The 25,531-nt window shown below is 41.8% G+C and overlaps 1 protein-coding gene across 1 annotated transcript in view; it reads left to right on the top strand.

Moving 5' to 3' along the window:
• The window catches only part of cfap58 (cilia and flagella associated protein 58), a 288,786-nt gene extending 265,147 nt beyond the window's left edge, over positions 1-23,639 (top strand). The window contains exon 18 of the mRNA XM_063071110.1: positions 23,208-23,639. Within this exon, the coding sequence (XP_062927180.1) occupies positions 23,208-23,328 (121 nt within the window). The 3' untranslated portion in view covers positions 23,329-23,639. The remainder of the gene's footprint in view (positions 1-23,207) is intronic.
• The last annotated feature ends 1,892 nt before the right edge of the window (positions 23,640-25,531 follow it).

Genomic DNA, 25,531 nt, shown 5'->3' with positions numbered 1-25,531 from the left:
GGACTGAACGCAGGTCTCTGGCACTGTAATAGTGTTGAGCTAACCACTATACTACCGTATTCCTCCAGCAGCTCATTTTTTCATCTCTCCAGATTCCAGCATCTGTAGTCTTCTGTGTCTTTTATGTAATCTTTGAATGATCAGAGAATAAAGCCTGATGATGTCGTATCTAGATGGTTTAGCCAATTTTTAATTAAAAAAAATTCAGCTTTAAATTTCCATTTGAGTGAAAGCATTCAAAATGAAGAACATATGTTTTTGTTTGATGAGAGTGAGAGATGATATTTCCTTTAGCAAGATTAAACATCAAAGGTATCAAAGCACTATTATCTCTCAGAGCAGTAGCTACGGAAACAATAGTGGGCCAGGGGTGAATGAGGTGGGAATTTGGAAGTACGGTGGAAAGAAATTTGAGAAATCTTTTTTTCTGGGGGAAAGATGTCGGGTTTAGAAGGAGAAGGGAACCACAAGTAAAGAACAAAACAAGAAAACGATCCGAGCTTGCTGTGCAAGTAATAATTACAATAAGATTCAGAAGACAAAGTGAAATTACCACATTGAGAGATGGTCTTGAATCTGTTGTGTGTAAGGAGAGGTTTAAGGAATACAGCAGTCTCAGTGGGAGTGAAAGCGAGGGCTGGGGTGATAGCTTGTCTCCGTGGAGCTCAAAATATTAGCAACTGGAACAGGTAACTGAATGTGAAAAACGTTAACCAGATTTTTCCCAGCAGGTGTGCAGCACAAGGAGGAAGTATGATGAGATTGCTGCGCACTAAGATGCAGCAGTGAATAGCTCAGTGGGTCTTCTGGACAATAATAAGAGAGGCATAGCAGGAAGCTGGTGGGATGATCTGAGTAAGTCAACTTTAGCTTGGCAGCAGGGAAGTTGGAAATCCGATGGGTACAAATTTAGCACGTCCATCATCGAGTGAGAAGATGAAAAGGTAAACAGGTAGAATATAAAAAGGCAGCAAATTATTGTTGAGACTACTGTTACTTTATACTGATCATTAACATTACAGCATGAAAAAGCCCCTTGGCCCTTTGCTCATTCAGAGTTTATTTAGCTGATACATTGTAGCTAGCCCTGGATCTCATTAATATTTGCTTCCCTTTGTTTTCAGGACCATCTCATTATAGTGTAAGAAGTGGAATTAGAACAGGAGTTCCCAACCTTTTTTTATGCCATAGACTCCTGCCATTAACCGAGGGGTTCTTGGATCCCAGGTTAGGAACCCCTGAATTAGAAGAAGCACATGCTCTACCATACAACAAGGACCGTTTTCTCCTTCATGTACATTTTCCTTCCTTATTCACTTAATTTCCAAAGATCTAACAATATCAACAGCAGTATAGGCCTAGCCAAAATTCACAAAGTTCAGTGTGAACAGAACTCTCACAAGCTGATGAAGAGTCTCAGCCCAAAAACTTGACTGTTGACTCTTTTCCATAGATGCTGTCTGGCGTGCTGAGTTCCTCCAGTACTTTGTGAGTGTTTCCTTGTCAACAGACTGACCTGTTATCTTAAATCCATGAGGCGTAGTTTGCAAAACTCTTCAGGCAGAAGAAATGGCATCCCATCATCTATCCTGTCAATTAGATACACTTGTATGTGATCACCTCTCATTCTACTAAACTCTAGGAAAAATACAGCCATTTTATTCAGCTCCCTCGGAAAACCATCTTCATCTCGTGAAAAAAGTATATAGTTCTTTGTGCCTAGGTTACCATTCAAGAATAATAATTCTCTCCTTAATTTACTTCTTCTGTCTGATTCACTTAGGAGGAACCAATATCCTGGCTGGAAGATTTGCTAGTGGTATTCAGGATGGTTTAGTGAGAAATTTGAACTTCCCTAATATAGACTGTCAACTATAGTATAAAATGCTCGGACAGAGTAAAATTTGTGAAATGTGTTCAAGAAAGTTTCCTCTTTCAATATTTAGAATGACGCACCAGAGAATGTGCAGCAGTGGACCTCCTCCTGGGGAATGAGGCAGGGCAAGTGGCAAAAGTGTTTGTCAGCAACCATAATTCTATTAGATTTAAAATTGTTATGAAAAAAGAATATGACTAGTTCAAGGTTAGAGGCCTTTTAACGGGGGCAGAGCAAATTTTGGAGCCATCGGGCAGGATCTTGCAGTAGTTGATTGAATGAAGTTGTTAGCAGGGAAAGGAGTGTCTGCAAATGTGATGTCGGGAGTTCAGGACTTGCATGTTCCTGTTAGGGTGAACAGCAAGGCTGGTGGGTTTGCACAAAGCAAAACAATAATCTGTACAAAGTAAAACACTAGCCAGCTCTAGATCTTGAGGCACATCACTGCCCATATTTTGCCAAGCGTAAATATTATTTTACTTCATTCCATATGACTATAAATCCTTATAAACAAAGCTACAAAAGAAAAAAAATCATGAACCTGTCCTGGTGAAGGGTCTTGGCCTAAAGCATTTGACTGTTTGTTTCTCTGTATAGATGTTGCCTGATCTGCTGAGTTTCTCCAGTATTATATGTCTTTTGCTCTGGATTTCCAGCATCTGCAGAATCTCTAGTGTTCAGCATAATGGGCTGAAAAAAAACCTGCAATTACTCTGCAGTTTAGAGCAGTATCTGTGGAGAGATTAATAAGCTATTGACAGAGCGAAAAGCTATTTTAATTTATACTTAAGAAAGATACTTTGATAGCGTCACAAACAAAAATGCTGTTGAACGCAGCAGGCCAGGCAGCATCTCTAGGAAGAGGTACAGTCGAAGTTTTGGGCCGAGACCCTTGGTCAGGGCTAACTGGAAGAAGAGATAGTAAGAGATTTGAAAGTTGGAGGGGGAGGGGGAGATCCAAAATGATAGGAGAAGACAGGACGGGGAGGGATGGAGCCAAGGGCTGGACAGGTGATTGGAAAAAGGGATATGAAGCTGGAGAAGGGAGAGGATCATGGGGTGGGAGGCCTAGGGAGAAAGAAGCGGGGGGGGGAGCCCAGAGGATGGGCAAGGAGTTACAGTGAGAGGGACAGAGGGAGAAAAAAGAGAGAGAAAAAAGAGGGAAAAAAGGGTGGGGAGAGAAAAAAATAGTGTAGCGTAGCAATTATCAGTCACAATTACAACCCTAGTGACCTGGGTTCAATTCTGCTGATGGAGTTTGTACCTTCTCCATGCAACTGCATCGGTTTCCTTCAACAGCTCCAGTTTCCTCCCATATTCCAAAGATAAAAGGTTATGGTTAATGATCTTGCACATAGATAATGTACGGTTAAATGGTTACAAGGGTGTGATTGGGCGCCACAAATTTGTTGAGCTGGACGGGACCATTACTGTGTTGCTTCTCTAAATAAATAAATATCTAGAAAATTGGCATCCGTTAGTCTCATGAGACCATGGATTTGAACCTTGGAAGGTTTCCAGGTCGCAGGCCTGGGCAAGGTTGTACGAAAGACTGGCAGTTGTCCATGTTGCAAGTCTCACCTCTCCATGCCACCGATGTTGTCCAAGGGAAGGGCAAGGGCCAATACAGCTTGGCCCTAGTGTCAATGTGTGGTTAAGTGCCTTGCTCAAGGACACAACACAGTACCTCAGCCAAGGCTTGAACTAGCGACCTTCAGATCACTAGACCAATGCCTTAACCACTTGGCCGCACGCCAATTTCTATATCTAGAAATAAAAGAGGTGGTGTCATGGACAGTGAAGATGGTTATCAGGATTCACAGAGGATTTTGATCAGCTGGGTAAATGGGTTAAAGAATAGCAAATGGAGTGTAATTTGAATACGTGTGAGGTGTTGCATCTTCTGAAAACAAACGAAGGTACGAGTTTCACAGTGAACAGTAGGGTCCTGGGGAGTGGTCTTTAGACTAAGGGACTTTGGAGTACAAGTGTATGGTTCCTTGAAAGTGGTATCGCAGGTCAACAAGCTGGTGAAAAAGGCTTTGCGCACACTGCTCTTCTTCATTAGTCAGGGCATTGAATATAGAGTTGCCGTTGTATAAGGTGTTGCTGCATTTAGAATATTGTGTTCAGTTTAAGTCATCCTCCTCTAGACCGTTAAGCTAAGAGGAATGTTGAGGAAATTTACAAGGATGTTTCTGAGTCTTGATGGACTGAGTTATGGGTAGATGTTGACCAGGTAGGGACTTTATTCACTGGAGTGTAGGAGAATGAGGGGTAATCTTCTAGAGGTGTATACAATCATGAGAGTCATAGGTAAGTGAATGCACAGTTTTACTCAGCATTGGAAATCAAAATTAGAGGGTATAGTTTTAAGGTGAGAGGAAAAGAGGTTTAATAGGAACCTGAGAGGGAACATTTTCATCCAAAGAGGGGTTGATATATGGAATGAGCTACCGGAGAAAGTGGTTGAGGTGGGTAGATTAATTACGTTTAAAAGGCATTTGGATGTGCTCAAGGATAGGAAAGGTTTAGGAGGATAAGGGCTTAGTATAGATAGGATTGTTGGTCAGCATGGACTAGTGAGCCAAAGAGCCAGCTTCTTCGCTGCATGACTATGATGCTATATCAAAGATGAGAGCTTTCAAACATGAACATGTCAAGGAAGATGATGAAAATCAAAAAGAACTGTTGATACTGCAAATCTGAATTAAAAGCAGAAAAGAGTGGAAGCACTTAGTGGGTAAGGCATTATGGAGGGGGAAGCGTTATTGTCATTGCAGGATAATGCCCTTTTATCAGAATTGGACGATAGTAGAGATAAGACAATTTTAAAACTTGGATATGGGAGACTCAATGGTAGCCAAATTTGGCCAATAACAAGATTCTGTCCAACCCACGTCAGTGAGCAGTGAATAACCCATATCCACTGCCCCCATGCTCACAGTTATCTGCATCAGCGTGTTTGGCATTAGGTGTTTATCTCCAACTGCACAGTCATTACCCAGGCAGAACTGCCTCTTGGAGCCCTTTGAATGCCTGTAAATCTAAAAACAATTTAAAAAAATTTTAAAAAGCAAATGATAATTTTAAACAATATATAATATTTTAAAACATTTAGATTTGTTTTTTAATTCAATAAATACAAATAATGCAAATGACCTTTTAGGAGCCAATGTAGCTCTCCCTGGGAGATATTGCAACCATTTTCTATTTTTTAAAGTTGTAGGGAAAGATGATGGGAGTAGGAAAGGAAAGTCTATGAAAGTGTCGAAGGCAGGAGAAGTTTAGTAACAGGGTATATTCTTCATCCTTCAATATGTTCATGCTTTCATAGTTATCCTATTATTGATTCATTTTGCTATCAGCCCTTTTGCCAAGTAGTAGAGTTATATGGAATTTATACCTCTTATATCACAGACACAGGGTACAGACCATTTGACCTGATGGTTTGTGGCATTTCTAATGCTGTTCACAAAGCTCTCTTCACCAAGTTTAAATAGCAGAAATATGTGAGATGATGTCCTAGAGCTTTATGTTATATTGTCAAGTTATCCAGTATGAGATTGCGACATCCAGGGAAATTATTGGCTTCAAATTCAGCAGTTTTATTTTCAATTTCCTGCTACATTGTTGGCTCTTGGCATTGTTCTCTGGTGCATGGGTTATTCTTAGCAGTATTTCAGTGTCAGGAACGGAATACTACAGACCCCATGGAATTTCAAGGCACATAATTGATTTAACCCATAAGTGTCAGTACCACGATGCAGCTATCGTATCAGAGTGTTATTTTTATTTAGTGCTGCCAAGCAGAGTGTGATTTAGTTTGCACTTAAGGATAGATATGAGAAGTAGAAACATAATCAATCAAACATAGCCCTGTAACTTTAATTTCAGAGTCATTTAATCTATTTCTGCGAGAATTGTTTTGGTGTAGAAGTGAGAAATATTGTGTGTAGATAACAAGACTACATCAACAATGCTACTCCAATATTACCAAGTTATGCAGGCCATATTTTTACATCTGCCTTTTTAATGACAATCTTGTTGACGACAGTAATTTGGCAAATTTCTCATTTTAAATACCGTCCCAATAGCAGGGTTGCATCTGGTTCTATCTAGGTTCTCAGAAGTAATTGGGGATGTTGCCGGTTGCATCCCTAGTTTAATAAAATTAAATATAGTAGTTATTCCATAATTGGCCTCTATTTAGTCAGAGGATGTGAGTCATCTCTTGAAAACACAGTGTGATGTTACATGTGCAAGGAATCCATCTCCTGGAGTTGTGGGCTTTTGATATTGTAATTGAGTATATAAAACAGCTACCCTTAATTCTCTCAGTATCATTATAGGTTGGATTAGCATATAGTTTATAGTTATAGTTAAAGATTTATGTGCTTGATGCCCACTGGACATCTGTAGTTTTAAATGTATTTTACCGTCAAAAGTAGTGTTTTGTACTTCAAACTTTTAGCTGTTGTAAACATTATTAATTAGAAATATACTTTGATGGTTTCTTCATTGAATGTAATACAGAGTTTGGATTAATACACCCACCATTATTTGAAACCCAAAACCCAAAAGTGGCATTAGCACTGGACTTCGAGGTGAGTGGTCCCAGGTTCAAATCCGACTGGCTCCTTGCGCGCTTTCCATCTGCGCTGGGTTGAGCGTCGAACTAGCAACTTGGCCTCATAAAAAACGTAAATGCTGAAGAAACAGCAAGGTTGCCACCCAATGCACCACAAGGCGCATTTGAAACCCAACCAGCAAGAAAATACTTTAGAATGATCATTAAATAGACCAAAGATGCTATATAGAAATATTTTTTAAAAAGCATGAGACTGTTTGTTGGGTAAAAATAAGGGAGAAATGAAAGTATAATCCTATTATTTGAAGCACTTGTTTTAATTGTTTTAAATTATTTCTGAGAAAACTGTGTTCAGCTTGTTGGAGTCTGAGTCAGTTTTGTGCTGGAATGTTCACAGATGTCTCTATGTTAAAAACATAGATACCTTTCATGTAATAAGGGAATAAAGCTTATCAGTCAGATGTCCTCAGTTGGGCTTGGCTCCTTCTCATGTAAATGTCAAAACCACCAACAGGAGTGCATGAAATGCAGATGACGTATCTTTGTAGCCTGGGCTGGCAGTGCGAGTTTCACAACATGTGCTCCTGGCCTGGCACAACCTCACAGGACAGATAATACTGTGGGCTCGACACCACTGACCTTCATGAATGCCACACTAGACTTTTTGCCAGCAGTACAAATTAAAAAAATATATTATCAGTGCAGCTTTTAGAATTGCTTCATGAAATATGTGTGCATGAAGTTGCATCTAATTTCTTACTGGATTTAGTCAATATCATTTAAAAAATAACTTGTTTCCATGGGTTAGATGGTGGAGAGGTTGTGGTGGGTGAAAGAATTCAAGTGAAACCATTAGAATGTACATTGTCTAATGTTCAAGACTAACCACAAGGATCATTTGTGTCCATGGTGGCATTTTCAGAGATCGAATTGCAATGGTTAAGCTATCTTTGTCCTAATATTTACAGAGAGAAATATCAGTGAAGTGATCAGTATTTATTGTAAAACAGAAGGAAATTATATGGTATTTGCTGGTGTAGCAAAGTGCACTGAAGCAGAAAAATTGCTGTTAAATTCAAGTTTATTGTCATCTGAGTGTATATGTAAACAAACGAAACAACATTTCTCTGGACCATGGTGCACAACTAAACATGTATCACACACAGCATATAAAACAAAATACAGAGCCTATAAAAAAAATTCCACCCTCACTTTGTAGAGATCAGTTTTCACTTTAACATGAGTCCTTTTCTGTTGGCCAGTGTCAAAAAATCCAAATTAAATCCACTGTGATTCAATGTTGTAAAACAAAAAAAAAAGAAAACTTCCAAGGGCAGTGAATTTCTTTATAAGTACTGTATTACCACAGATTAGTTAATAAAATATAATTCAAAATGCATTTAGTGCACAGAATAGGTTAATAGTAAGCACTAAACAGTACAGTAATCAGCTTATTTTCCTAGTGACGAAACCTCGGTGGTGTCAGGTTGTGAGGGAAGAAGCTTTTGCCCATTGTGGTCGCCCTAGTCCTGATGCTCCTGTACCTCCTTCCTGACGGTTGTGGGTCAAAGAGATTGTGAGATGGGTAGTAGGGATCCTTAACAATATTTCAGGCCCTTTGTATGCAACATTCCTGGTAAATGTCACAGTTGGGGGTGGGGAAATTCCCTCATTAAGAGATATAGGAGGACAGGGATAACTGCTCTACATAGAGCATGAGTTTATGTCAGGTTTGCAGTCTTGAAGTTCAAATACCTTTATCCTCAATCAATCGAGATACGTGCTGCCACAGTGAAATTGGTGTAGACTTTCATCATTCATGTCTGCCTTCATTGAGAGCTGGCTCCTGAGATCTGGGAAGTGACTCACATTTTCCAAGGTCTCACTATGACTCTTTATGGTCAGTGGGCATTGTTTACAGCAAGAGTAAGTTGGTAAAGGACCCTGGGCTTGCAGAGGTTGACTGTAAAGCCGTAAACACGAGGAATTCTGCAGATGCTGGAAATTCAAGCAACACACATCAAAGTTGCTGGTGAACGTAGCAGGCCAGGCAGCATCTCTAGGAAGAGGTACAGTCGACGTTTCAGGCCAAGACCCTTCGTCAGGATTAACTGAAGGAAGAGCTAGTAAGAGATTTGAAAGTGGGAGGGGGAGGGGGAGATCCAAAATGATAGAAGGCAGTGACCACACATTTTAATTCCATATCCCATTCCCATTCTGATATGTCTATCCACAACCTCCTCTATTCTAAAGATGAAGTCACACTCAGGTTGGAGGAACAACACCTTATATTCCGTCTGAGTAGCCTCCAACCTGATGGCATGAACATTGACTTCTCTAACTTCTGCTAATGCCCCCCCCCATACCCCATCCGTTATTTATATACACATATTCTTTCTCTCTTTTTCTCCTTTTTCTCCCTCTGTCCCTCTGTCCCTCTGACTATACCCCTTGCCCATCCTCTGGGTTTTTCCCCCACTCCCCCTTTTCCTTCTCCCTGGGCCTCCTGTCCCATGACCCGCTCATATCCCTTTTGCCAATCACCTGTCCAGCTCTTGGCTCCATCCCTCCCCCTCCCGTCTTCTCCTATCATTTTGGATTCCCCCCCGCCCCACTTTTAAATCTCTTCCTAGCTCTTCCTTCAGTTAGTCCTGACAAAGGGTCTCGGCCCGAAACATCGGCTGTACCTCTTCCTAGAGATGCTGCCTGGCCTGCTGTGTTCACCAGCAACTTTGATGTGTGTTGCTTGACTGTAAAGCCCATAGTTTAGTAGGCTATGGAAAGTGTATTGACAATGCCTTGGAGCTAGCCTCTAAGTGAGCACACAAACATTGTCATCAGCTCATATTGTACTTCTTATAGTGGACATCTCAGCACACTAGAAAAACGTCACTAATGCTACCTCACAGAAAAGATAAGCAAACCAGCATCAACAACTTCTCCCAGGTCAACATCCCAGCGCTCTTACTTTGCTTTGTTGGGCAGACCATGCCATTCATAACATTGGGCTCTCAAAGCAGATGCTCTGCTGCCAGCTCTCTTATGGTGGTGGGGGATACCAAGCGGACAAAAAAGATTGAAGTATGTGGTCAAAGTCTCCCTGAAGAAGGGCAGCATCCTGACCTATTTATGAGAACCTAGAGCCAAATAGTTCCAGAGTCATATTGCACAAAAAGGCTCATCCAAGGTATTTCCTGAGTTAGACCTACTTGGCTGCATTTGGCCCACACCTCTCTAACTGTTCCTGCCAATCAACCTGTCCAAATAACTTTTAAATGTCTCTATGTAATGGCACGTCATTCCACATACTCACTATCGTTGGTCTGAAAAATTGCCTCTCAGATCCCCTTTAAATCTTTCCCTTCTGTATAGTTTTAGACTGCTCTATCCTGGGAAAAAAATTCTATCCATGCTCTCATTACAGTACTTTATGAACCTTTATAAGATCAGCCCTCAGGGAAAACAGTCTCATCCCACCCAGTGTCTCCTCATACATCCTGTCTAGCTTAACCACAACCTCTCTATAGTATGGCAGTCAGAATTACACAAAGTATTCAAAGTGTGATCTCACCAATATCCTACACAGTTACAACATGACATCCTGCTCTAGTACTCAACATCAACCCGATAAAACTTTCCATATATCTCCTTCGACACTTTTTCTACCTGTATCACCACTTTCAGGGAACTTCCTCTAGCCTAGGTCTCTTTGTTCTACAATATTCCCCAGGACTCTGTCAATTTCTGTGTAAGTCTTACTTATTCATTTAGAGATACAGTGCAGATTAGGCCCTTCTGGTTCTTTGAGCCACCCTGCCCCAGCAACGCTGATTAACCCTAACCTAATCTCGGGACTATTTACAATGACTAGTAACCTACCCGGTAGGTCTTTGGACTGTGGGAGGAAACTGTAGCACCCAGGGGAAAACCCACACATTCCATGGGGAGGACGTATAGAGGCTCCTTACAGAATGGCACTGGAATTGAACTCTGAACTCAGGAACACCTGCAGCTGTAATAGTGTCACGCTAACCGCTATATTACTGTGGTGTCTTACAAAAATGTCCTTTGGCCGCATGAACCATTCAAAGTGGAAAAGGAGTATTTGGGGTAGTCTTGAGATCTTTGAGGCAATACATTGAGTACTAAAAATGCCCCATATAAGCAATGACAGAGTGTACCATTATGCAAACTGCCGACTTGCCCACTGCATTCACCACCGTGCTGCTCCACATTAGCCACACCAGCTTCCTCAGGACTGCAGTGGAAGGAGGTCATCCTCATTGTTGCACCCCTGGCTCAGAAGAAGAAACCTCTTCCACTACCTGCACCATTTTGCAATAGGAGTGTGGCCACATTACTTCCTGAATCACCGGAATAGTGAACATCTGGAGTGACTCAGTTAAGATTTAGGATTAATTTTATTGATCACATGTGCTTTGAAACATCGAAACATATAGTGAAATGTGTTGTTTGTGTCATTGTTTGTGAAGCGCTGGGGGTAGCCTGCAATATCGCCACGCTTCTCGTGCCAACATAGCATGCTTACAGGTCACTACCCCTAACCGTATGTCTTTGAAACGTGGGGGAGATCCAAGCAGTCACGGGGACAACGTACAAACTTCTTACAGACAGCAGCAGGAATCAAGGTTCAGGGTTCAAGTTTATTTATCATGTATTCATTGAAAGATACATTGAAACCCATTGTTTGCATTAACAACCAACAGACCCAAGGATGTGCTGGGGGCAGTCTGCAAATGTCACTACACATTCCAGTGCCAAGACTGCATGCCCACAATGGTTGGCAGAGCGACACAGAACACAAGACGGAGCAGGGCACCATGGTAGCGTAGCGGTTGGCGTGATGTTACAGGTTGGGTGTTCTGGAGTCTGGCCATCAATTCCAGTGCCACCTGTAAGGAGTTTGTACGTTCTCCCTGTGAACCACATAGGTTTCCTCTGGGTACTCCAGTTTCCTCTCACAGTCCAAGGACATACTGGTTAGTAGGTTAATTACTCATTATAAGTGGTCTTGTGATTAGGCTGGTATTAAATAGGTGGGCTGCAGGGCAGTGTGGCTTGTTAGGACGGAGGAGACTGTTCTGCATGATATCTATAAATAAGTGATAAGTAAACACACAAGCAACAAAACAACACTAACACAAGCCGTGTTCCTCCCTCCCCCCTACACACATAAACGGTCATCTAACCCCAAGACTTTCTCTGGCAATGACAATGGCATTTTGCAGGTGGCATAGCAGGTGGCACGACACTGTTACAGCTTTGCAGAACATGAAAATACGGTAGCATCAAGGAAAATTTCACTAAACAATGACAGTCAAACAACCAATGTGCAAAAGAAAGACAAACTGCGCAAATACATAAAAAAATAAATAAATAATACTGAGAACATAAGCTGTAGAGTCCTTGAAAGTGAGTCCATAGGTTGAGGAATCAGTTCAGTGTTGAGGTGAATGAAGTTATCCACCCTGCTCTGGAGCCTGATTGTTGAGGGGTAGTAACTGTTCCTGAACCTGGCGGGTTGGGATCTAAGGCTCCTGTAGCTCCTTCCCTATGGCAGCAATGAGAAAAGAGCATGACCTAGATGCTGGGAGTCCTTTACTTTTATCCTCATCGTTCCTAGATTCTGACTTGTCCCCGGAGCCTGATCAGTGATCACTGGCACTGCAAAGCAATTGCGCTATCTGTGCTACCCCTAGAACAAAATTGTACGACCTAAGAGCTCACCCTGCAATATCTAACATCTGAATTAAAGTAATGCATGCAACACCAAGACATTTGTATGCTAATGGAACAGGAAGACTTATTAAACACATAGGAGCAGTGCAAAGCAATTTTACACTTTTCATGCATCTGAGTCAATGTATTAGATCATTTCCCTAGCATAATTTTTATGCAGTAAAGTACGATTATTGTGGAAATATCACAAAGGTTCCTCTGAGTTCACCAGCAAAGCCATAACGGCAAAGCAATTACATAGTAAATACACTTGGTTCCCATATGAACAGAGTTTAAAATCTAATCAGCCGTATTCATTTAATTTTCAGGCAAACATGCTGGACCAGAACATCGAGCACAGCTCAATGCACTAGTACTATTGCACCGTAATGAAAGGTGATATGTTTATGCACATGTAAGTGCATGTTATATTTGAAGCAAAAACAGAAAATTCTGGGAATACCTGGCAGGTTGGTTCTTTGACGTGAAATATTATCTCTGATTCATTTTCCACAGGTGCTGCCTGACCTGCTGAGTGTTACTGGCACTTATCTGTCCCTATTTCTGATTTCCAGAATATGCAATTTTATTTTGCATAATATTGAACTCAGAAGAATTTTTAAAAATTGGTATATTGATAAATTGGTTTATTATTGTAGTATGTAATGAGGTACAGTGAAAAAGTGTTTTGTACATCATCCATGCATGTCATTTGATCACATCAGTAACTGGGATAGTACAAGAGTACAAGGCAGATAATAAAGTGCAAGGCCACGGCAAGGTAAATTGTGAGGTAAAGGGTCCAGCTTATCATACAAGAGCATCAGAATTGGTTTATTATGACTATCATATGCTGTTAAGTTAGTTGCTTTACAGTGGCTGCACTACAGTGCATTTCATTACAAATATTATTATAAATTGCAATAAGAAATATAAAAAATAAGTAAGACGTGCAAATGAAAAGTAGTGTTCATGGGTTCATGGGCCATTCTGAAATCAAGTGGGAGAGGTGAAGAAACTGTTCCTATCTTCAGGCTCCTGTACCATCTCCCTGGTGGTAGTAATGTGAAGGAGACATGTCCTGGATGCTGAGAGCTCTTAATGATGAATGCTGACTTCTTGAGGAATCACCTTTTGAAGATGTCCTCGATGTCTGGGGGAGTGTGGCTAGTGCCAACGATGGAGCTGGCTGAAGTTACAACCCTCTGCAGCTTTTTATGATCCTGTGCATTGGTGCCTCCATAACAGACAGTATATTCCAGAGGTCATCTCAACAGTATTATAACAGGAGCTAGAAGCAGTCCTTGAGCCTGGCAGTATGTGCTCAAGGTGAAATTCTTGTAAAAGTCAAGTAACTTTTCCTGAATGGGTATTACCTGGTAGTTTGCCTGATCCTTCATTAGAAGGCTTCGTCAGAAATATAAAAAAATAACAACATTGACTCATGTCATCTGCAGAAATTCTCTGGAGGTAGGTGGCTTTTATATGTTTTGCCTAATGGGGTGAGGGGAGGAAAATCTGTCTGGGATGGGTGGAGTCTTTGATTATATTGCTGGTTTGTGAGGCAGTGAGAAGTGCAGACAGAAACCATGGAGAGGATGCTGGTTTTTGTGATATCTACCTTGAGGTGCACAAGGACTTCTGTCAAATACTACTCAAGGAAATTTAAATTTCTTCTCTGATGAACTACTGCAATTAAATGTGTGTAAGCTGGATGGGGAGATGTAACCTTTATAAAATAAATACAAAAACATATGCAAATTGTGATCAAAGGTAAGTAATGAAACCTCCAAGAATGCAACCAACTTGAGCTGGTAGCCATAAATCCAGAAGTGTTTTAAATGCCATGTATTTCCTGCCACTTCACTTTGAATGTGATACAGAAATATGACATCCACCTTCAAAAGGTTAAACTAGTAAGCACTCCAAATATTCTAAACCAGCCTATTTATTGAAAAGTCCCAGAAGTGCTGAAATGCACTGTGATACATACAGTGTGATGAATAAGCCTGAATTTCAATTTGAAGATGAAATCTAATACCATGTACCTGTCAAGTGATCAATATCTTGCACTTGCTTAAGTTATAATGCAATTTACAAGAAAAATCAATAAGAATTGATGATTGTTTAATTTGTTTGTTGGAATAAAACATGACTATTGGTGAATTCACAAATTATTTTCTGTAAGACCATAAGACTGTAAAGTCAAGTAACTTTTCCTGAATGGGTATTACCTGGTAGTTTGCCTGATCCTTCATTAGAAGGCTTCGTCAGAAATATAAAAAAATAACAACATTGACTCATGTCATCTGCAGAAATCCTCTGATGACTCAGCAATAATTGGGTGTATAAAGGGAGGACGGGAGGATAAATACAGAGCCTTGGTAGAGGACTTTGTCAGATGGTGCTAGCTGAATCACCAGCAGCTCAACATTACTAAGAGAAATGAGATGGTGATGGATTTAGGAAGACTAAGCCTGCATTGCTTCCTGTTACTGTTGATGGTGAGGACCTGGATGTGATGAGGATTTACAAGTACCTGGAGGTGCACCTGGAAACTTGAGTGGAGCACCAACAAAGGAGCTGTGTACAAGAAGGGCCAGAGTCACCTCTACTTCTGAGGAGACTGAGCTCCTTTGGAGTATGCAGGCATCTCCTTCACATGTTCTACCAGTCTGTTGTCACCAGTACAATCTTCTAAGTGGTGGTGTGCTGGGGCAATGACATCAACATGGGTGATGCCAGCAGGCCCAATAAACTGATTAAAAAAGCTGGTTCAGTTATAGGAGTCAAACTCGACACAGGAGGCTGTGGTAGAACAAAGGATCCTATGAAAATCCTGGCAATTCTGGACAATGTTTCTCACCCTCTGGATGCCACCTTGGCTGAACAGAGGAGCACTTTTAGTGATAGACTAAAACAACTGTGTTGCTCCAAAGAGCGGTATATGAGTTCATTCATATCCACCCACGGCCATGACGCTGTATAATAAGTCAAGCTATAGCCGGGGAAGTGATGACCTCCTCCTGTTAGACTGTTTGTGGTAACTTATTTTTTTTGTTCTTTCTACTTCTCTTCTAATATTTATATTTGTGCACTTGTAATGCTATTGTGACGATGTAATTTCCTTTGGGATCAATAAAGTATCTATAGATCTATCTATCTATCTAGTGAGGTTGATGTTCTGGAGCATGTTGATATTAAGGGAGAGGAGGTGTTGGAGTTGTTAAAATACATTAGGATGGTTAAGTCCCCGGGACCTTATGGAATATTCCCCAGGCTGCTCTATGAGGCGAGGGAAGAGATTGCTGAACCTCTGGCTAAGATCTTTATGTCCTCGTTGTCCACGGGAATGGTACCGGAGGATTGGAGGGAGGCGAATGTTGTCCCCTTGTTCAAAAAAGGTAGCAAGGATAGTCCGGGTAATTATAGACCAGTGAGCCTTACGTCTGTGGTGGGAAAGCTGTTGGAAAAGATTCTTAGAGATAGGATCTCTGGGCATTTAGAGAATCATGGTCTGATCAGGGACAGTCAACATGGCTTTGTGAAGGGCAGATCGTGTCTAACAAGCCTGATAGAGTTCTTTGAGGAGGTGACAAGGCATATAGTTGAGGGTAGTGGAGTGAATGTGATCTATATCCCCAACCTTTTTTGCACCGCGGACCGGTTTAATATTGACAATATTCTTGCGGACTGGCCGATGGTGGGGGGGGGGCGGGGGGCGGTGTGGGTATTAATCACGACCAGAATATAGGTGATAAGTCAATTATAAGTCATTTATCACTACTGGCTAATACACTCAATTTCATTTCTAAAAGGGTTTATCTAACGAATTTAACATTAAACACACAGCGCATATTTTCCTTGCATGAATATAGTGATAAGTCAATTATAAATCATAAGGGGGTTCCTTATGTCCAGTCTATTCAGCAATTTAGTTTTCGTTGCGTTCATTGCAGAAACTCTGTTTTGCAGAGATATGATGTTGGAAATGGAAGCAACGTTTTCAGTGCTTTTGTAGCTATCTCAGGATATTCAGCCTTGACTTTCATCCAGAATGCTGGCAGAGATGTTATGTCAAACATACTTTTCAGCCCATCGTCATTTGCAAGCTCAAGGAGTTGATCTTCTTCCCGCGCCATCATCGATGATTCACTGGGGACATTCACAAATGGGTCACGGACCCATTCCTTTGCACGTCTTGGGTCATTTGCGGTTGGGATGTAACGCTTGAATTCTGTCAACAGGGAAGATAGGTGTTCGTGCACCAGCTGTGAGCCTCAGTCTCTCCCAAATTCCCAGCTAATGTTGGGAACATGTCAAATGTGCCCCTGTCCACTCGCCGTCCCCACAGTTCCAGTTTGGCTGTGAAAGCAGACCCTTTATCTGCCAACTTGAAGACAGTTGTCATTCTCCCCTGAAGTGACAAGTTGAGTTCATTGAGCAGGTTGAAGATGTCACACAGATAAGCGAGTTTTGCTATCCACTCCTCGTCACTGAAGTGTGCTGCCTGTGGTGACCTTTTTCCTGAAAGAAATCTCTAGTTGCTCTCTTAACTCAGAAACCCTGGCCAGGGCTCTCCCCCTTGATAGCCACCTGACTTCAGTGTGAAAGAGAAGGCATTTGTGCTCTGCATCCATTTCCTCGCAAAGCTGCTCAAACACGCGAGTTAGGGGCTTTTGCTTTGATGTGATTGATAATTTCAACAATGTCACTCAATACGCTGTTAAGATCAGGTGACATTTTTCGGCTGGCCAGCATTTCCCTGTGTGTGACACAGTGTGTAGACTGGCATTCAGGAGCAACCTCTTTGACTCGGGGAGTGAAACCAGACTCGTTAAGCCGTTCCAACAACTGCGCTTTGATGTCCTCCGCTATGTCATCGATTCGTCTTGAAACTGTGGTAGCTGAAAGAGAAACCTGTGCCATCTTGTTAGCTGCAGCTTCTCCCAACAGTTCACAGCACATGTCCTTGGCAGCAGGCAGAATCAATTCTTCACCAACAGTGAAAGGCTTCTTAGCCTTAGCAATACGGCTAGCCACTAAGTACGACGCTCTCAGAGCAGCAGCATTGGTGGAGATGGTGGCTCTCAGCACTTGCTTCTGTCCTGTTTGCTCACATTTTTCTGCTCAAAAAACTCAGCGGGTTTGTCTTTAAGTGCAGAGTGCTTGGACTCAAGGTGCCGAAGCAGTTTTGAGGGCTTCATTGCCTCATTAGGCAGCTTGTCTCCACATATCACACACAGGGGGCTTGGAGCGTGCGAGTCACCAGTCGCAATAAAGTCATATTTTATGTACGACTCGTCGTATTTTCTGTTGAAGGAAGCTTTCTCTTTTTTTGCAGTCTCGGACTCAGATGTCTCTGCATTATCATCATCGTTAGGCCTTTTATGTCCCCTACCATCTCTTCCAAAGAAACTCTCAAGCAACGTTTGTTTTTTGACTCATCAGGTAGTTGTAGGTTAATGACCAACTGATGCCCTCGCGTGGGTAATGACCTCGCATGCGTTCAAGTTCAACAGTGGGTATGACAGGGAATGAGGAAAGGTGCAGTTGACTCATATCGTTTCCTCGTGGCCCGGTAGCACATGCCCGGTGGTACATGCCCGGTGGTTGGGAACCACTGACGTACATGGATTATAGTAAGGCATTTGACAAGTTTCCATACGGTAGGCTTATTCAGAAAGTCAGAAGGCATGGGATCCAGGGAAGTTTGGCCAGGTGGATTCAGAATTGGCTTGCCTGCAGAAGGCAGAGGGTCGTGGTGGAGGGAGTACATTCAGATTGGAAGGTTGTGACTAGTGGTGTCCCACAAGGATCTGTTCTGGGACCTCTACTTTACATGATTTTTATTAACGACCTGGATGTGGGGGTAGAAGGGTGGGTTGGCAAGTTTGCAGACAACACAAAGGTTGGTGGTGTTGTAGATAGTGAAGAGGATTGTCGAAGATTGCAGAGAGACATTGATAGGATGCAGAAGTGGGCTGAGAAGTGGCAGATGGAGTTCAACCCAGAGAAGTGTGAGGTGGTGCACTTTGGAAGGACAAACTCCAAGGCAGAATACAAAGTAAATGGCAGGATACTTGGTAGTGTGGAGGAGCAGAGGGATCTGGGGGTACATGTCCACAGATCCCTGAAAGTTGCCTCACAGGTAGATAGGGTAGTTAAGAAAGCTTATGGAGTGTTAGCTTTCATAAGTCAAGGGACTGAGTTTAAGAGTCGCGAGGTGATGATGCAGCTCTATAAAACTCTGGTTAGGCCATACTTGGAGTACTGTGTCCAGTTCTGGTCACCTCCCTATAGGAAGGATGTGGAAGCATTGGAAAGGGTACAGAGGAGATTTACCAGGATGCTGCCTGATTTAGAGAGTATGGATTATGATGAGAGATTAAGTGAGCTATGGCTTTAGTCTTTGGAGAGAAGGAGGATGAGAGGAGACATGATAGAGGTATACAAGATATTAAGAGGAATAGATAGAGTGGATAGCCAGTGCCTCTTCCCCAGGTCACCACTGCTCAATACAAGAGGACATGGCTTTAAGGTAAGGGGTGGGAAGTTCAAGGGGGATATTAAAGGAAGGTTTTTTACTCAGAGAGTGGTTGGTGCGTGGAATGCACTGCCTGAGTCAGTGGTGGAGGTGGATACGCTAGTGAAATTTAAGAGACTACTGGACAGGTATATGAAGGAGTTTAAGGTGGGGGGTTTTATGGGATGCAGAGTTTGAGGGTCGGCACAATATTGTGGGTCGAAGGGCCTGTACTGTGCTGTACTATTCTATGTTCTATGTTCTATATGTCCAAATATTTTCACAACTTTTAACATAACGGAACAGGATGCCCGTGACGTGATGATGACTAAGGTATTTGGGTGTTTTCCAATGGTTTGTGCATTGACCTTGTTAGTGTGCTCACAGCTACTGTAAAATTAAGGTACAGGTAATTCATCAAGGAATCAAAGTGCTTAAATATAAAGAAAATAGTGGAAAACAGGTAAGCAAAATGTGTGGTCAAAAAAGCTGATTACATTTCAGTTCATTAACATTGAAAATAAAATTAGAGTTGTGAACATGCAATAATATAGAGTGGGAAAGAGGGGTAGGCTGGAAGATTTCTCTGATAGAAAGGATGACTTGGCAAGGCAAAAGGAGGTTGTGATTGAAACGTGGAAACAGTGATAGGACGTAAAGAAACAAGAATTGGCAAGAGTGGTAAATAGGGATAGTAGAATCAGTGGGAGGGATGGGCCTAACTGAAATTGTTCAATCTGACAAATAGAACCTGGAAAAATATAATGGTAGATTGGTAATCTGGTTTATTTCTGTCACTTATACTGAGGTATAGGAAAACTTTTTTTGCATGTCATCCATTCAAAACAACTTATTGACCTCTCTCCCAATGTCAGCAAGACCAAGAAGCTGATTATTGACTACAGGAGGAGGAAACTAGCGGTCTATGAGCCAGTCCTCATTGGGGAATCAGAGGTGGAGGATTGCCATTTTAAATTCTTCGGTGTTATTATTTTAGAGAATCTGTCCTGATTCCAGCTTGTAAGTGCGCTAACAAAGAAAACTCAGCAGTGCCTTTACTTTCTTAGAAGTTTCCAAAGATTCAGAGTGTCATCTAAAATTTTGTCAAACTTCTATGGATGTGCGGTGGAGGGTATTTTGACTGGTAGCATCACGGCCTGGTATGGAAACACCAATACCCTTGAACGAAAAAGCCGACATAAAGTAATGGATACAGTCTATAACCAGTAAAGTGTTCCCTACCATTGAGAACATCTACACAGAGCACTGTTGCAGGAAAGCAGCTTCTATCATCAAGGACCCCCACCATCCAGGCCATGCTTTCTTCTCGCTGCTGCCATCAGGAAGGAGGTACAGGAACCTCAGGACCTACAGCACCAGGTTCAGAAGCAGGTATTATTCCTCAACTATCAGGCTCTTGAACCAGAAGGAACAACTTCACTTAACTTCACTCACCCTTAGCACTGAACTGTTCGTACAACCTATGAACTCACTTTCAAGGACTCTTCATTTCATATTTTCAATATTTATTGTTTTTTTTTCCTTTTTGGTATTTGCACAGTTTGTTGTCTTTTGTTGTTTGTCTATCTTGTTATGTGTTCCATTGACTCTATTGTGTTTCTTTGTACAGTATTTACTGTGAATGCCCACATAAAATGAATCTTAGGTTACTATATGGTGTCATATATGTACTTTGATAATAAGTTTACTTTGAAATTTGAATTATTTGCTTACAATGGTACATTGAGGTAGTCCAAAGAGAAACAATAAAAGAATGCAGAATAAAGTGACATAATTATACGAAGGATGTGTGATACAGGCAGTCAATAAGGTGCAAGGCCATAAGGAGGTAGATTGTGAGATTAAGGGTCCACTTTATTATACTAAGGTCTGGTCTATAATAGTGGAATAACATTCCAAATTGGAAAGTGAGAAGATGTTCGTTAACACATAAAATACTGGAGGAACTCTGCAGGTCAAGCAGCATCTAAGGACGGGAATAAATAGTTGATGTTTTGCATTGAGACCCTTCATCTGGACTGGAAAGGAAGGAGGCAGAAGCCGAAACAAGAAGGTGGCGGAACAGATGGAATACAGCTGCGTCAGACTCAGAATACTGGAGGAACTCAGCAAGCTAGTCAGCATCTATGCAGGGGAGTAGACAGTCGATGTTTCAGTCTGAGACCCTTCATCATGTGGAAGGCCAAGAACCAGAGTGGGAGTGAAGCAAATGGCTAACATGATAAAATGTATAAGTCTGTGCACTTCAACTAATAGTTTGATACTTCACTTATTCATTCCTATGATATGGACATCAACGGCAAAGTTGTCATTTATATTCACACATGTTTGATTATGAACTATTTGGCTTTCCAGGTTATTTGAGAGGGTCAGCCATATAGTCATTCATATCTCACATTAGACCCGTAAGGATGAGGATGGCTGAAAAACATAGGTGAACTAGTTGGGTTTACATAATTTCATGGCAATTACAACTGAATTCTAGACTCTTTTTTCAGATTTACCTAAAGAAAACTGGATTTAAATTTCCCTGCTGAGTAGACAGGATTTGTTGATCACTTGATCCATTGGCTATGCTCAGCAAAGCATTGGCTGGCCAATTAACCATTATGCTATTCTAACATGAAGCTTAAGGCTGGCGTTGCAAATGTTCATAGAACCACAGAGAAAGAGGGTATTAAGAATAATTGGTCTGTGTTATGCTTCTTTCCATCTGGCATAGTTTGTATATTGTTGTTTGATTGTTTGTGGTTTTTGAATTGCTATATTTATGCTCTATTCTTGGTTGGTGCAGCTGTAACGAAACTCAATTTCCCTCAGGATCAATAAAGTATATCTATGTCTATATCTATGTCTATCCTTTCAACCTTATTCCATCCAAGCAGACTACCATTTCCTTCTGTTCCATTCTCCCTCATACAGTATAATTAACTGTTCCTTAAGGTTGTTTATAGTTGGAGGGGTTGGGGAGGTGGTGGGGACAACCTTCCAATGCCATGCACCTCAAATAGCCTCTAACCAAGTCCAGCTCCTGGCCTTCATTTGTGGCTTAGTTATAAAGCCCAGCAGAACTCCATCTATTGACAAGAAAAGGGGGAAAGATGGGTTACTGGCACATTAAAACCAGTCGCTTTGAGCAGATGGGGCTTGTCAACCATAGTTGGTAGCTCACCTAGGAGAAGGAAAACTCTGATCTCAAACTTTGCCTACTTGCAGCTATACCCACTCATGGGGAAAGCTTTGGGAACAAACCCCATGGAAAAATCTGGAGCTAGAGTCCCTAAAGCAGTCCTACATTGAGTTCAATGTTGACTGGCACTCCTACAATGCCACAGGTGCCAAACTATATAGTTCTCTGCTGTTCCTTTGGGTTCATCAGCTGTGTGGAGAGGAGGAGCCTGCTGCGGACAACAGCTTGCTCTCTATATATTACTGCCCTGGCTTGCATACTGGCTGACGTATCATGTAGACAGTGAGGAAGCAACATTCATAGTCAACTGTGACCAATAGAGGGCCTCCATATAATTAGCTAGTTTCCCTCTATAAAGGCAACAATACTCCATGCATTGTCAAGTTCTTGGCACATTCTGAGTGAGATGGCAGCATTTCATGCACTGTACTTTTGGGAATTATTTTCTTCGATCTGATGAGAAACTGAATAATTTCTGTTTTTGCTCTTGGTACCAGTATCACCAACTCCCAGACATTTGAATTTATTGCAACACACCCAAAATGCTAGAGGAACTCAGCAGGTCAGGTAGCACCTATGGAGAGGAATACAGAGTGGATGATTTGAGATGAAACCCTTCATCAGGACAGGAAAGGATGGGGGCAGAAGCCAGAATAGGAATGTGGGGGGAGGGGAAGGAGTACAAGCTGACTGGTGATAGGTGAGACCAGGTGAGAGAGAAGTTGCATAGGTAGGGGGGAGGCAGGTCATAATAGCTAGGAGGAGATAGGTAAAAGGTGGTCAAAAAGAATCTGATAGGAGAGGAGAGTGGACCATGGGAGACAGGGAAGGAGGAGGGACACCAGAGGGAGGTACTGGGCAGGTGGGGAGAAGAGAAGGCATACGAGGGTGCTAGTATGGGAAATGGTAAAAGAGGGCGTTGGAAGGAAGAGAAATTATGGGAAGTTAGTGAAATCGATGTACATGTCATTACATTGCTGGCTACCCAGATAGAATATGAGGCTTATGGTTTGAATTTATTCACATTAGATGTGTGTGAGTGTGCATCTCTGCAGAGTATGTTGATGTGTGCATATGGGGCAGATGATGCATTGAGGAAAGTGGATGGATGAATTCAGGAGATAATTGGAGGGAGTAGATGAACCTGTTGCTCATTTGCTGTGATAGATACATATTGCTTGGAACATATAAAGAATTATATACCTATAAAAGTGAAATGGTAATGTTTCTTAAGTAAACCAAATTTTTTCTGTTTTCCCTCTAGTGAGAAAGAAAGAGCCTTGGAACAAGAAGGGCAGCCCTTAATCCAGCCTCAGAAAACCAACTCTACCCAGTTCACAGGAGGAGGTTTCAATCTTAAATACCAACCAAAGATCACAGCTTAAATGCTCAGTTTACTCCATTTTTCATCTACTCTTGATTTCTTCACATCCTACGAGATTGTCTTTCCTTTGCCTATTATTTTAGAAAGTTCCACACAACCAGGAAATATCAGGGTGCGCCAATATGAGTTCCATGTAACTTAATTTTATTCTGGCATTTTAAATGCCTCAGTTCAGCAAAAATGGTGAACCATATTGAAATGTGTTTTATGGAACATTGATTTTCGTTTCTCGATTTTGTTAAATTGAATATAAAAATACCTGTGTTGCACTTCAATGCATTTTGATGTCAGGTACACACAGATATGTAGTGAAATAAAGACTAATTTATGATCAGAATGCTTTGTCACAGACCTTGTTAAACAACCACATTGACAGTCCGGCACAGATGTGGAAGAAATAGGTTTGTTGATTTTCTTTTTAAAAAGTCTTTAAACAGAATAGGGTCTAACTTGGTGAATAAAAGAGCTCTGCAGAGATTTCCTTATCTCTTTCAGAGTTACATTCATGATCAATATCTGGCTCAACATCCCCAGCACCTGTGATTCACGTTCTTGCCGAAAGCTTTTCAGTTTTCTCCATCTGAGCAACTCGCGTGTGGTCGTATTGTTGACTAGCACAGTGAGTCAATGACTGTGAACTAGGGGAACTATCAAACCATATCAGGTCTACAATTGATGATTTTTTATCAAAGTCCGTTTCATAGAAACATAGAAACATAGAAAATAGGTGCAGGAGTAGGCCATTCGGCCCTTCGAGCCTGCACCGCCATTTATTATGATCATGGCTGATCATCCAACTCAGAACCCTGCCCCAGCCTTCCCTCCATACCCCCTGACCCCCATAGCCACAAGGGCCATATCTAACTCCCTCTTAAATATAGCCAATGAACTGGCCTCAACTGTTTCCTGTGGCAGAGAATTCCACAGATTCACCACTCTCTGTGTGAAGAAGTTTTTCCTAATCTCGGACCTAAAAGGCTTCCCCTCTATCCTCAAACTGTGACCCCTCGTTCTGGACTTCCCCAACATCGGGAACAATCTTCCTGCATCTAATCTGTCCAATCCCTTTAGGATTTTATACGTTTCAATCAGATCCCCCCTCAATCTTCTAAATTCCAACGAGTACAAGCCCAGTTCATCCAGTCTTTCTTCATATGAAAGTCCTGCCATCCCAGGAATCAATCTGGTGAACCTTCTTTGTACTCCCTCTATGGCAAGGATGTCTTTCCTCAGATTAGGGGACCAAAACTGCACACAATACTCCAGGTGTGGTCTCACCAAGGCCTTGTACAACTGCAGTAGTACCTCCCTGCTCCTGTACTCGAATCCTCTTGCTATAAATGCCAACATACCATTCGCCTTTTTCACCACTTGCTGTACCTGCATGCCCACTTTCAATGACTGGTGTATAATGACACCCAGGTCTCGTTGCACCTCCCCTTTTCCTAATCGGCCACCATTCAGATAATAATCTGTTTTCCTATTTTTGCCACCAAAGTGGATAACTTCACATTTATCCACATTAAATTGCATCTGCCATGAATTTGCCCACTCACCCAATCTATCCAAGTCACCCTGCATCCTCTTAGCATCCTCCTCACTGCTAACACTGCCACCCAGCTTCGTGTCATCCGCAAACTTGGAGATGCTGCATTTAATTCCCTTATCCAAGTCATTAATATATATTGTAAACAACTGGGGTCCCAGCACTGAGCCTTGCGGTACCCCACTAGTCACTGCCTGCCATTCTGAAAAGGTCCCGTTTATTCCCACTCTTTGCTTCCTGTCTGCTAACCAATTCTCCATCCACATCAATACCTTACCCCCAATACCATGTGCTTTAAGTTTGCACACTAATCTCCTGTGTGGGACCTTGTCAAAAGCCTTTTGAAAATCCAAATATACCACATCCACTGGTTCTCCCCTATCCACTCTACTAGTTACATCCTCAAAAAAATCTATGAGATTCGTCAGACATGATTTTCCTTTCACAAATCCATGCTGACTTTGTCCGATGATTTCATCGCTTTCCAAATGTGCTGTTATCACATCTTTGATAACTGACTCCAGCAGTTTCCCCACCACCGACGTTAGGCTAACCGGTCTATAATTCCCTGGTTTCTCTCTCCCTCCTTTTTTAAAAAGTGGGGTTACATTAGCCACCCTCCAATCCTCAGGAACTTGTCCAGAATCTAACGAGTTTT

Source organism: Mobula hypostoma, chromosome 19, assembly GCF_963921235.1.
Source record: "Mobula hypostoma chromosome 19, sMobHyp1.1, whole genome shotgun sequence".
NCBI lineage: Eukaryota > Metazoa > Chordata > Chondrichthyes > Myliobatiformes > Myliobatidae > Mobula > Mobula hypostoma.
The sequence above is the reverse complement of the archived record's forward strand: the minus strand, read 5'-3'. Positions and strand labels throughout refer to the sequence as shown.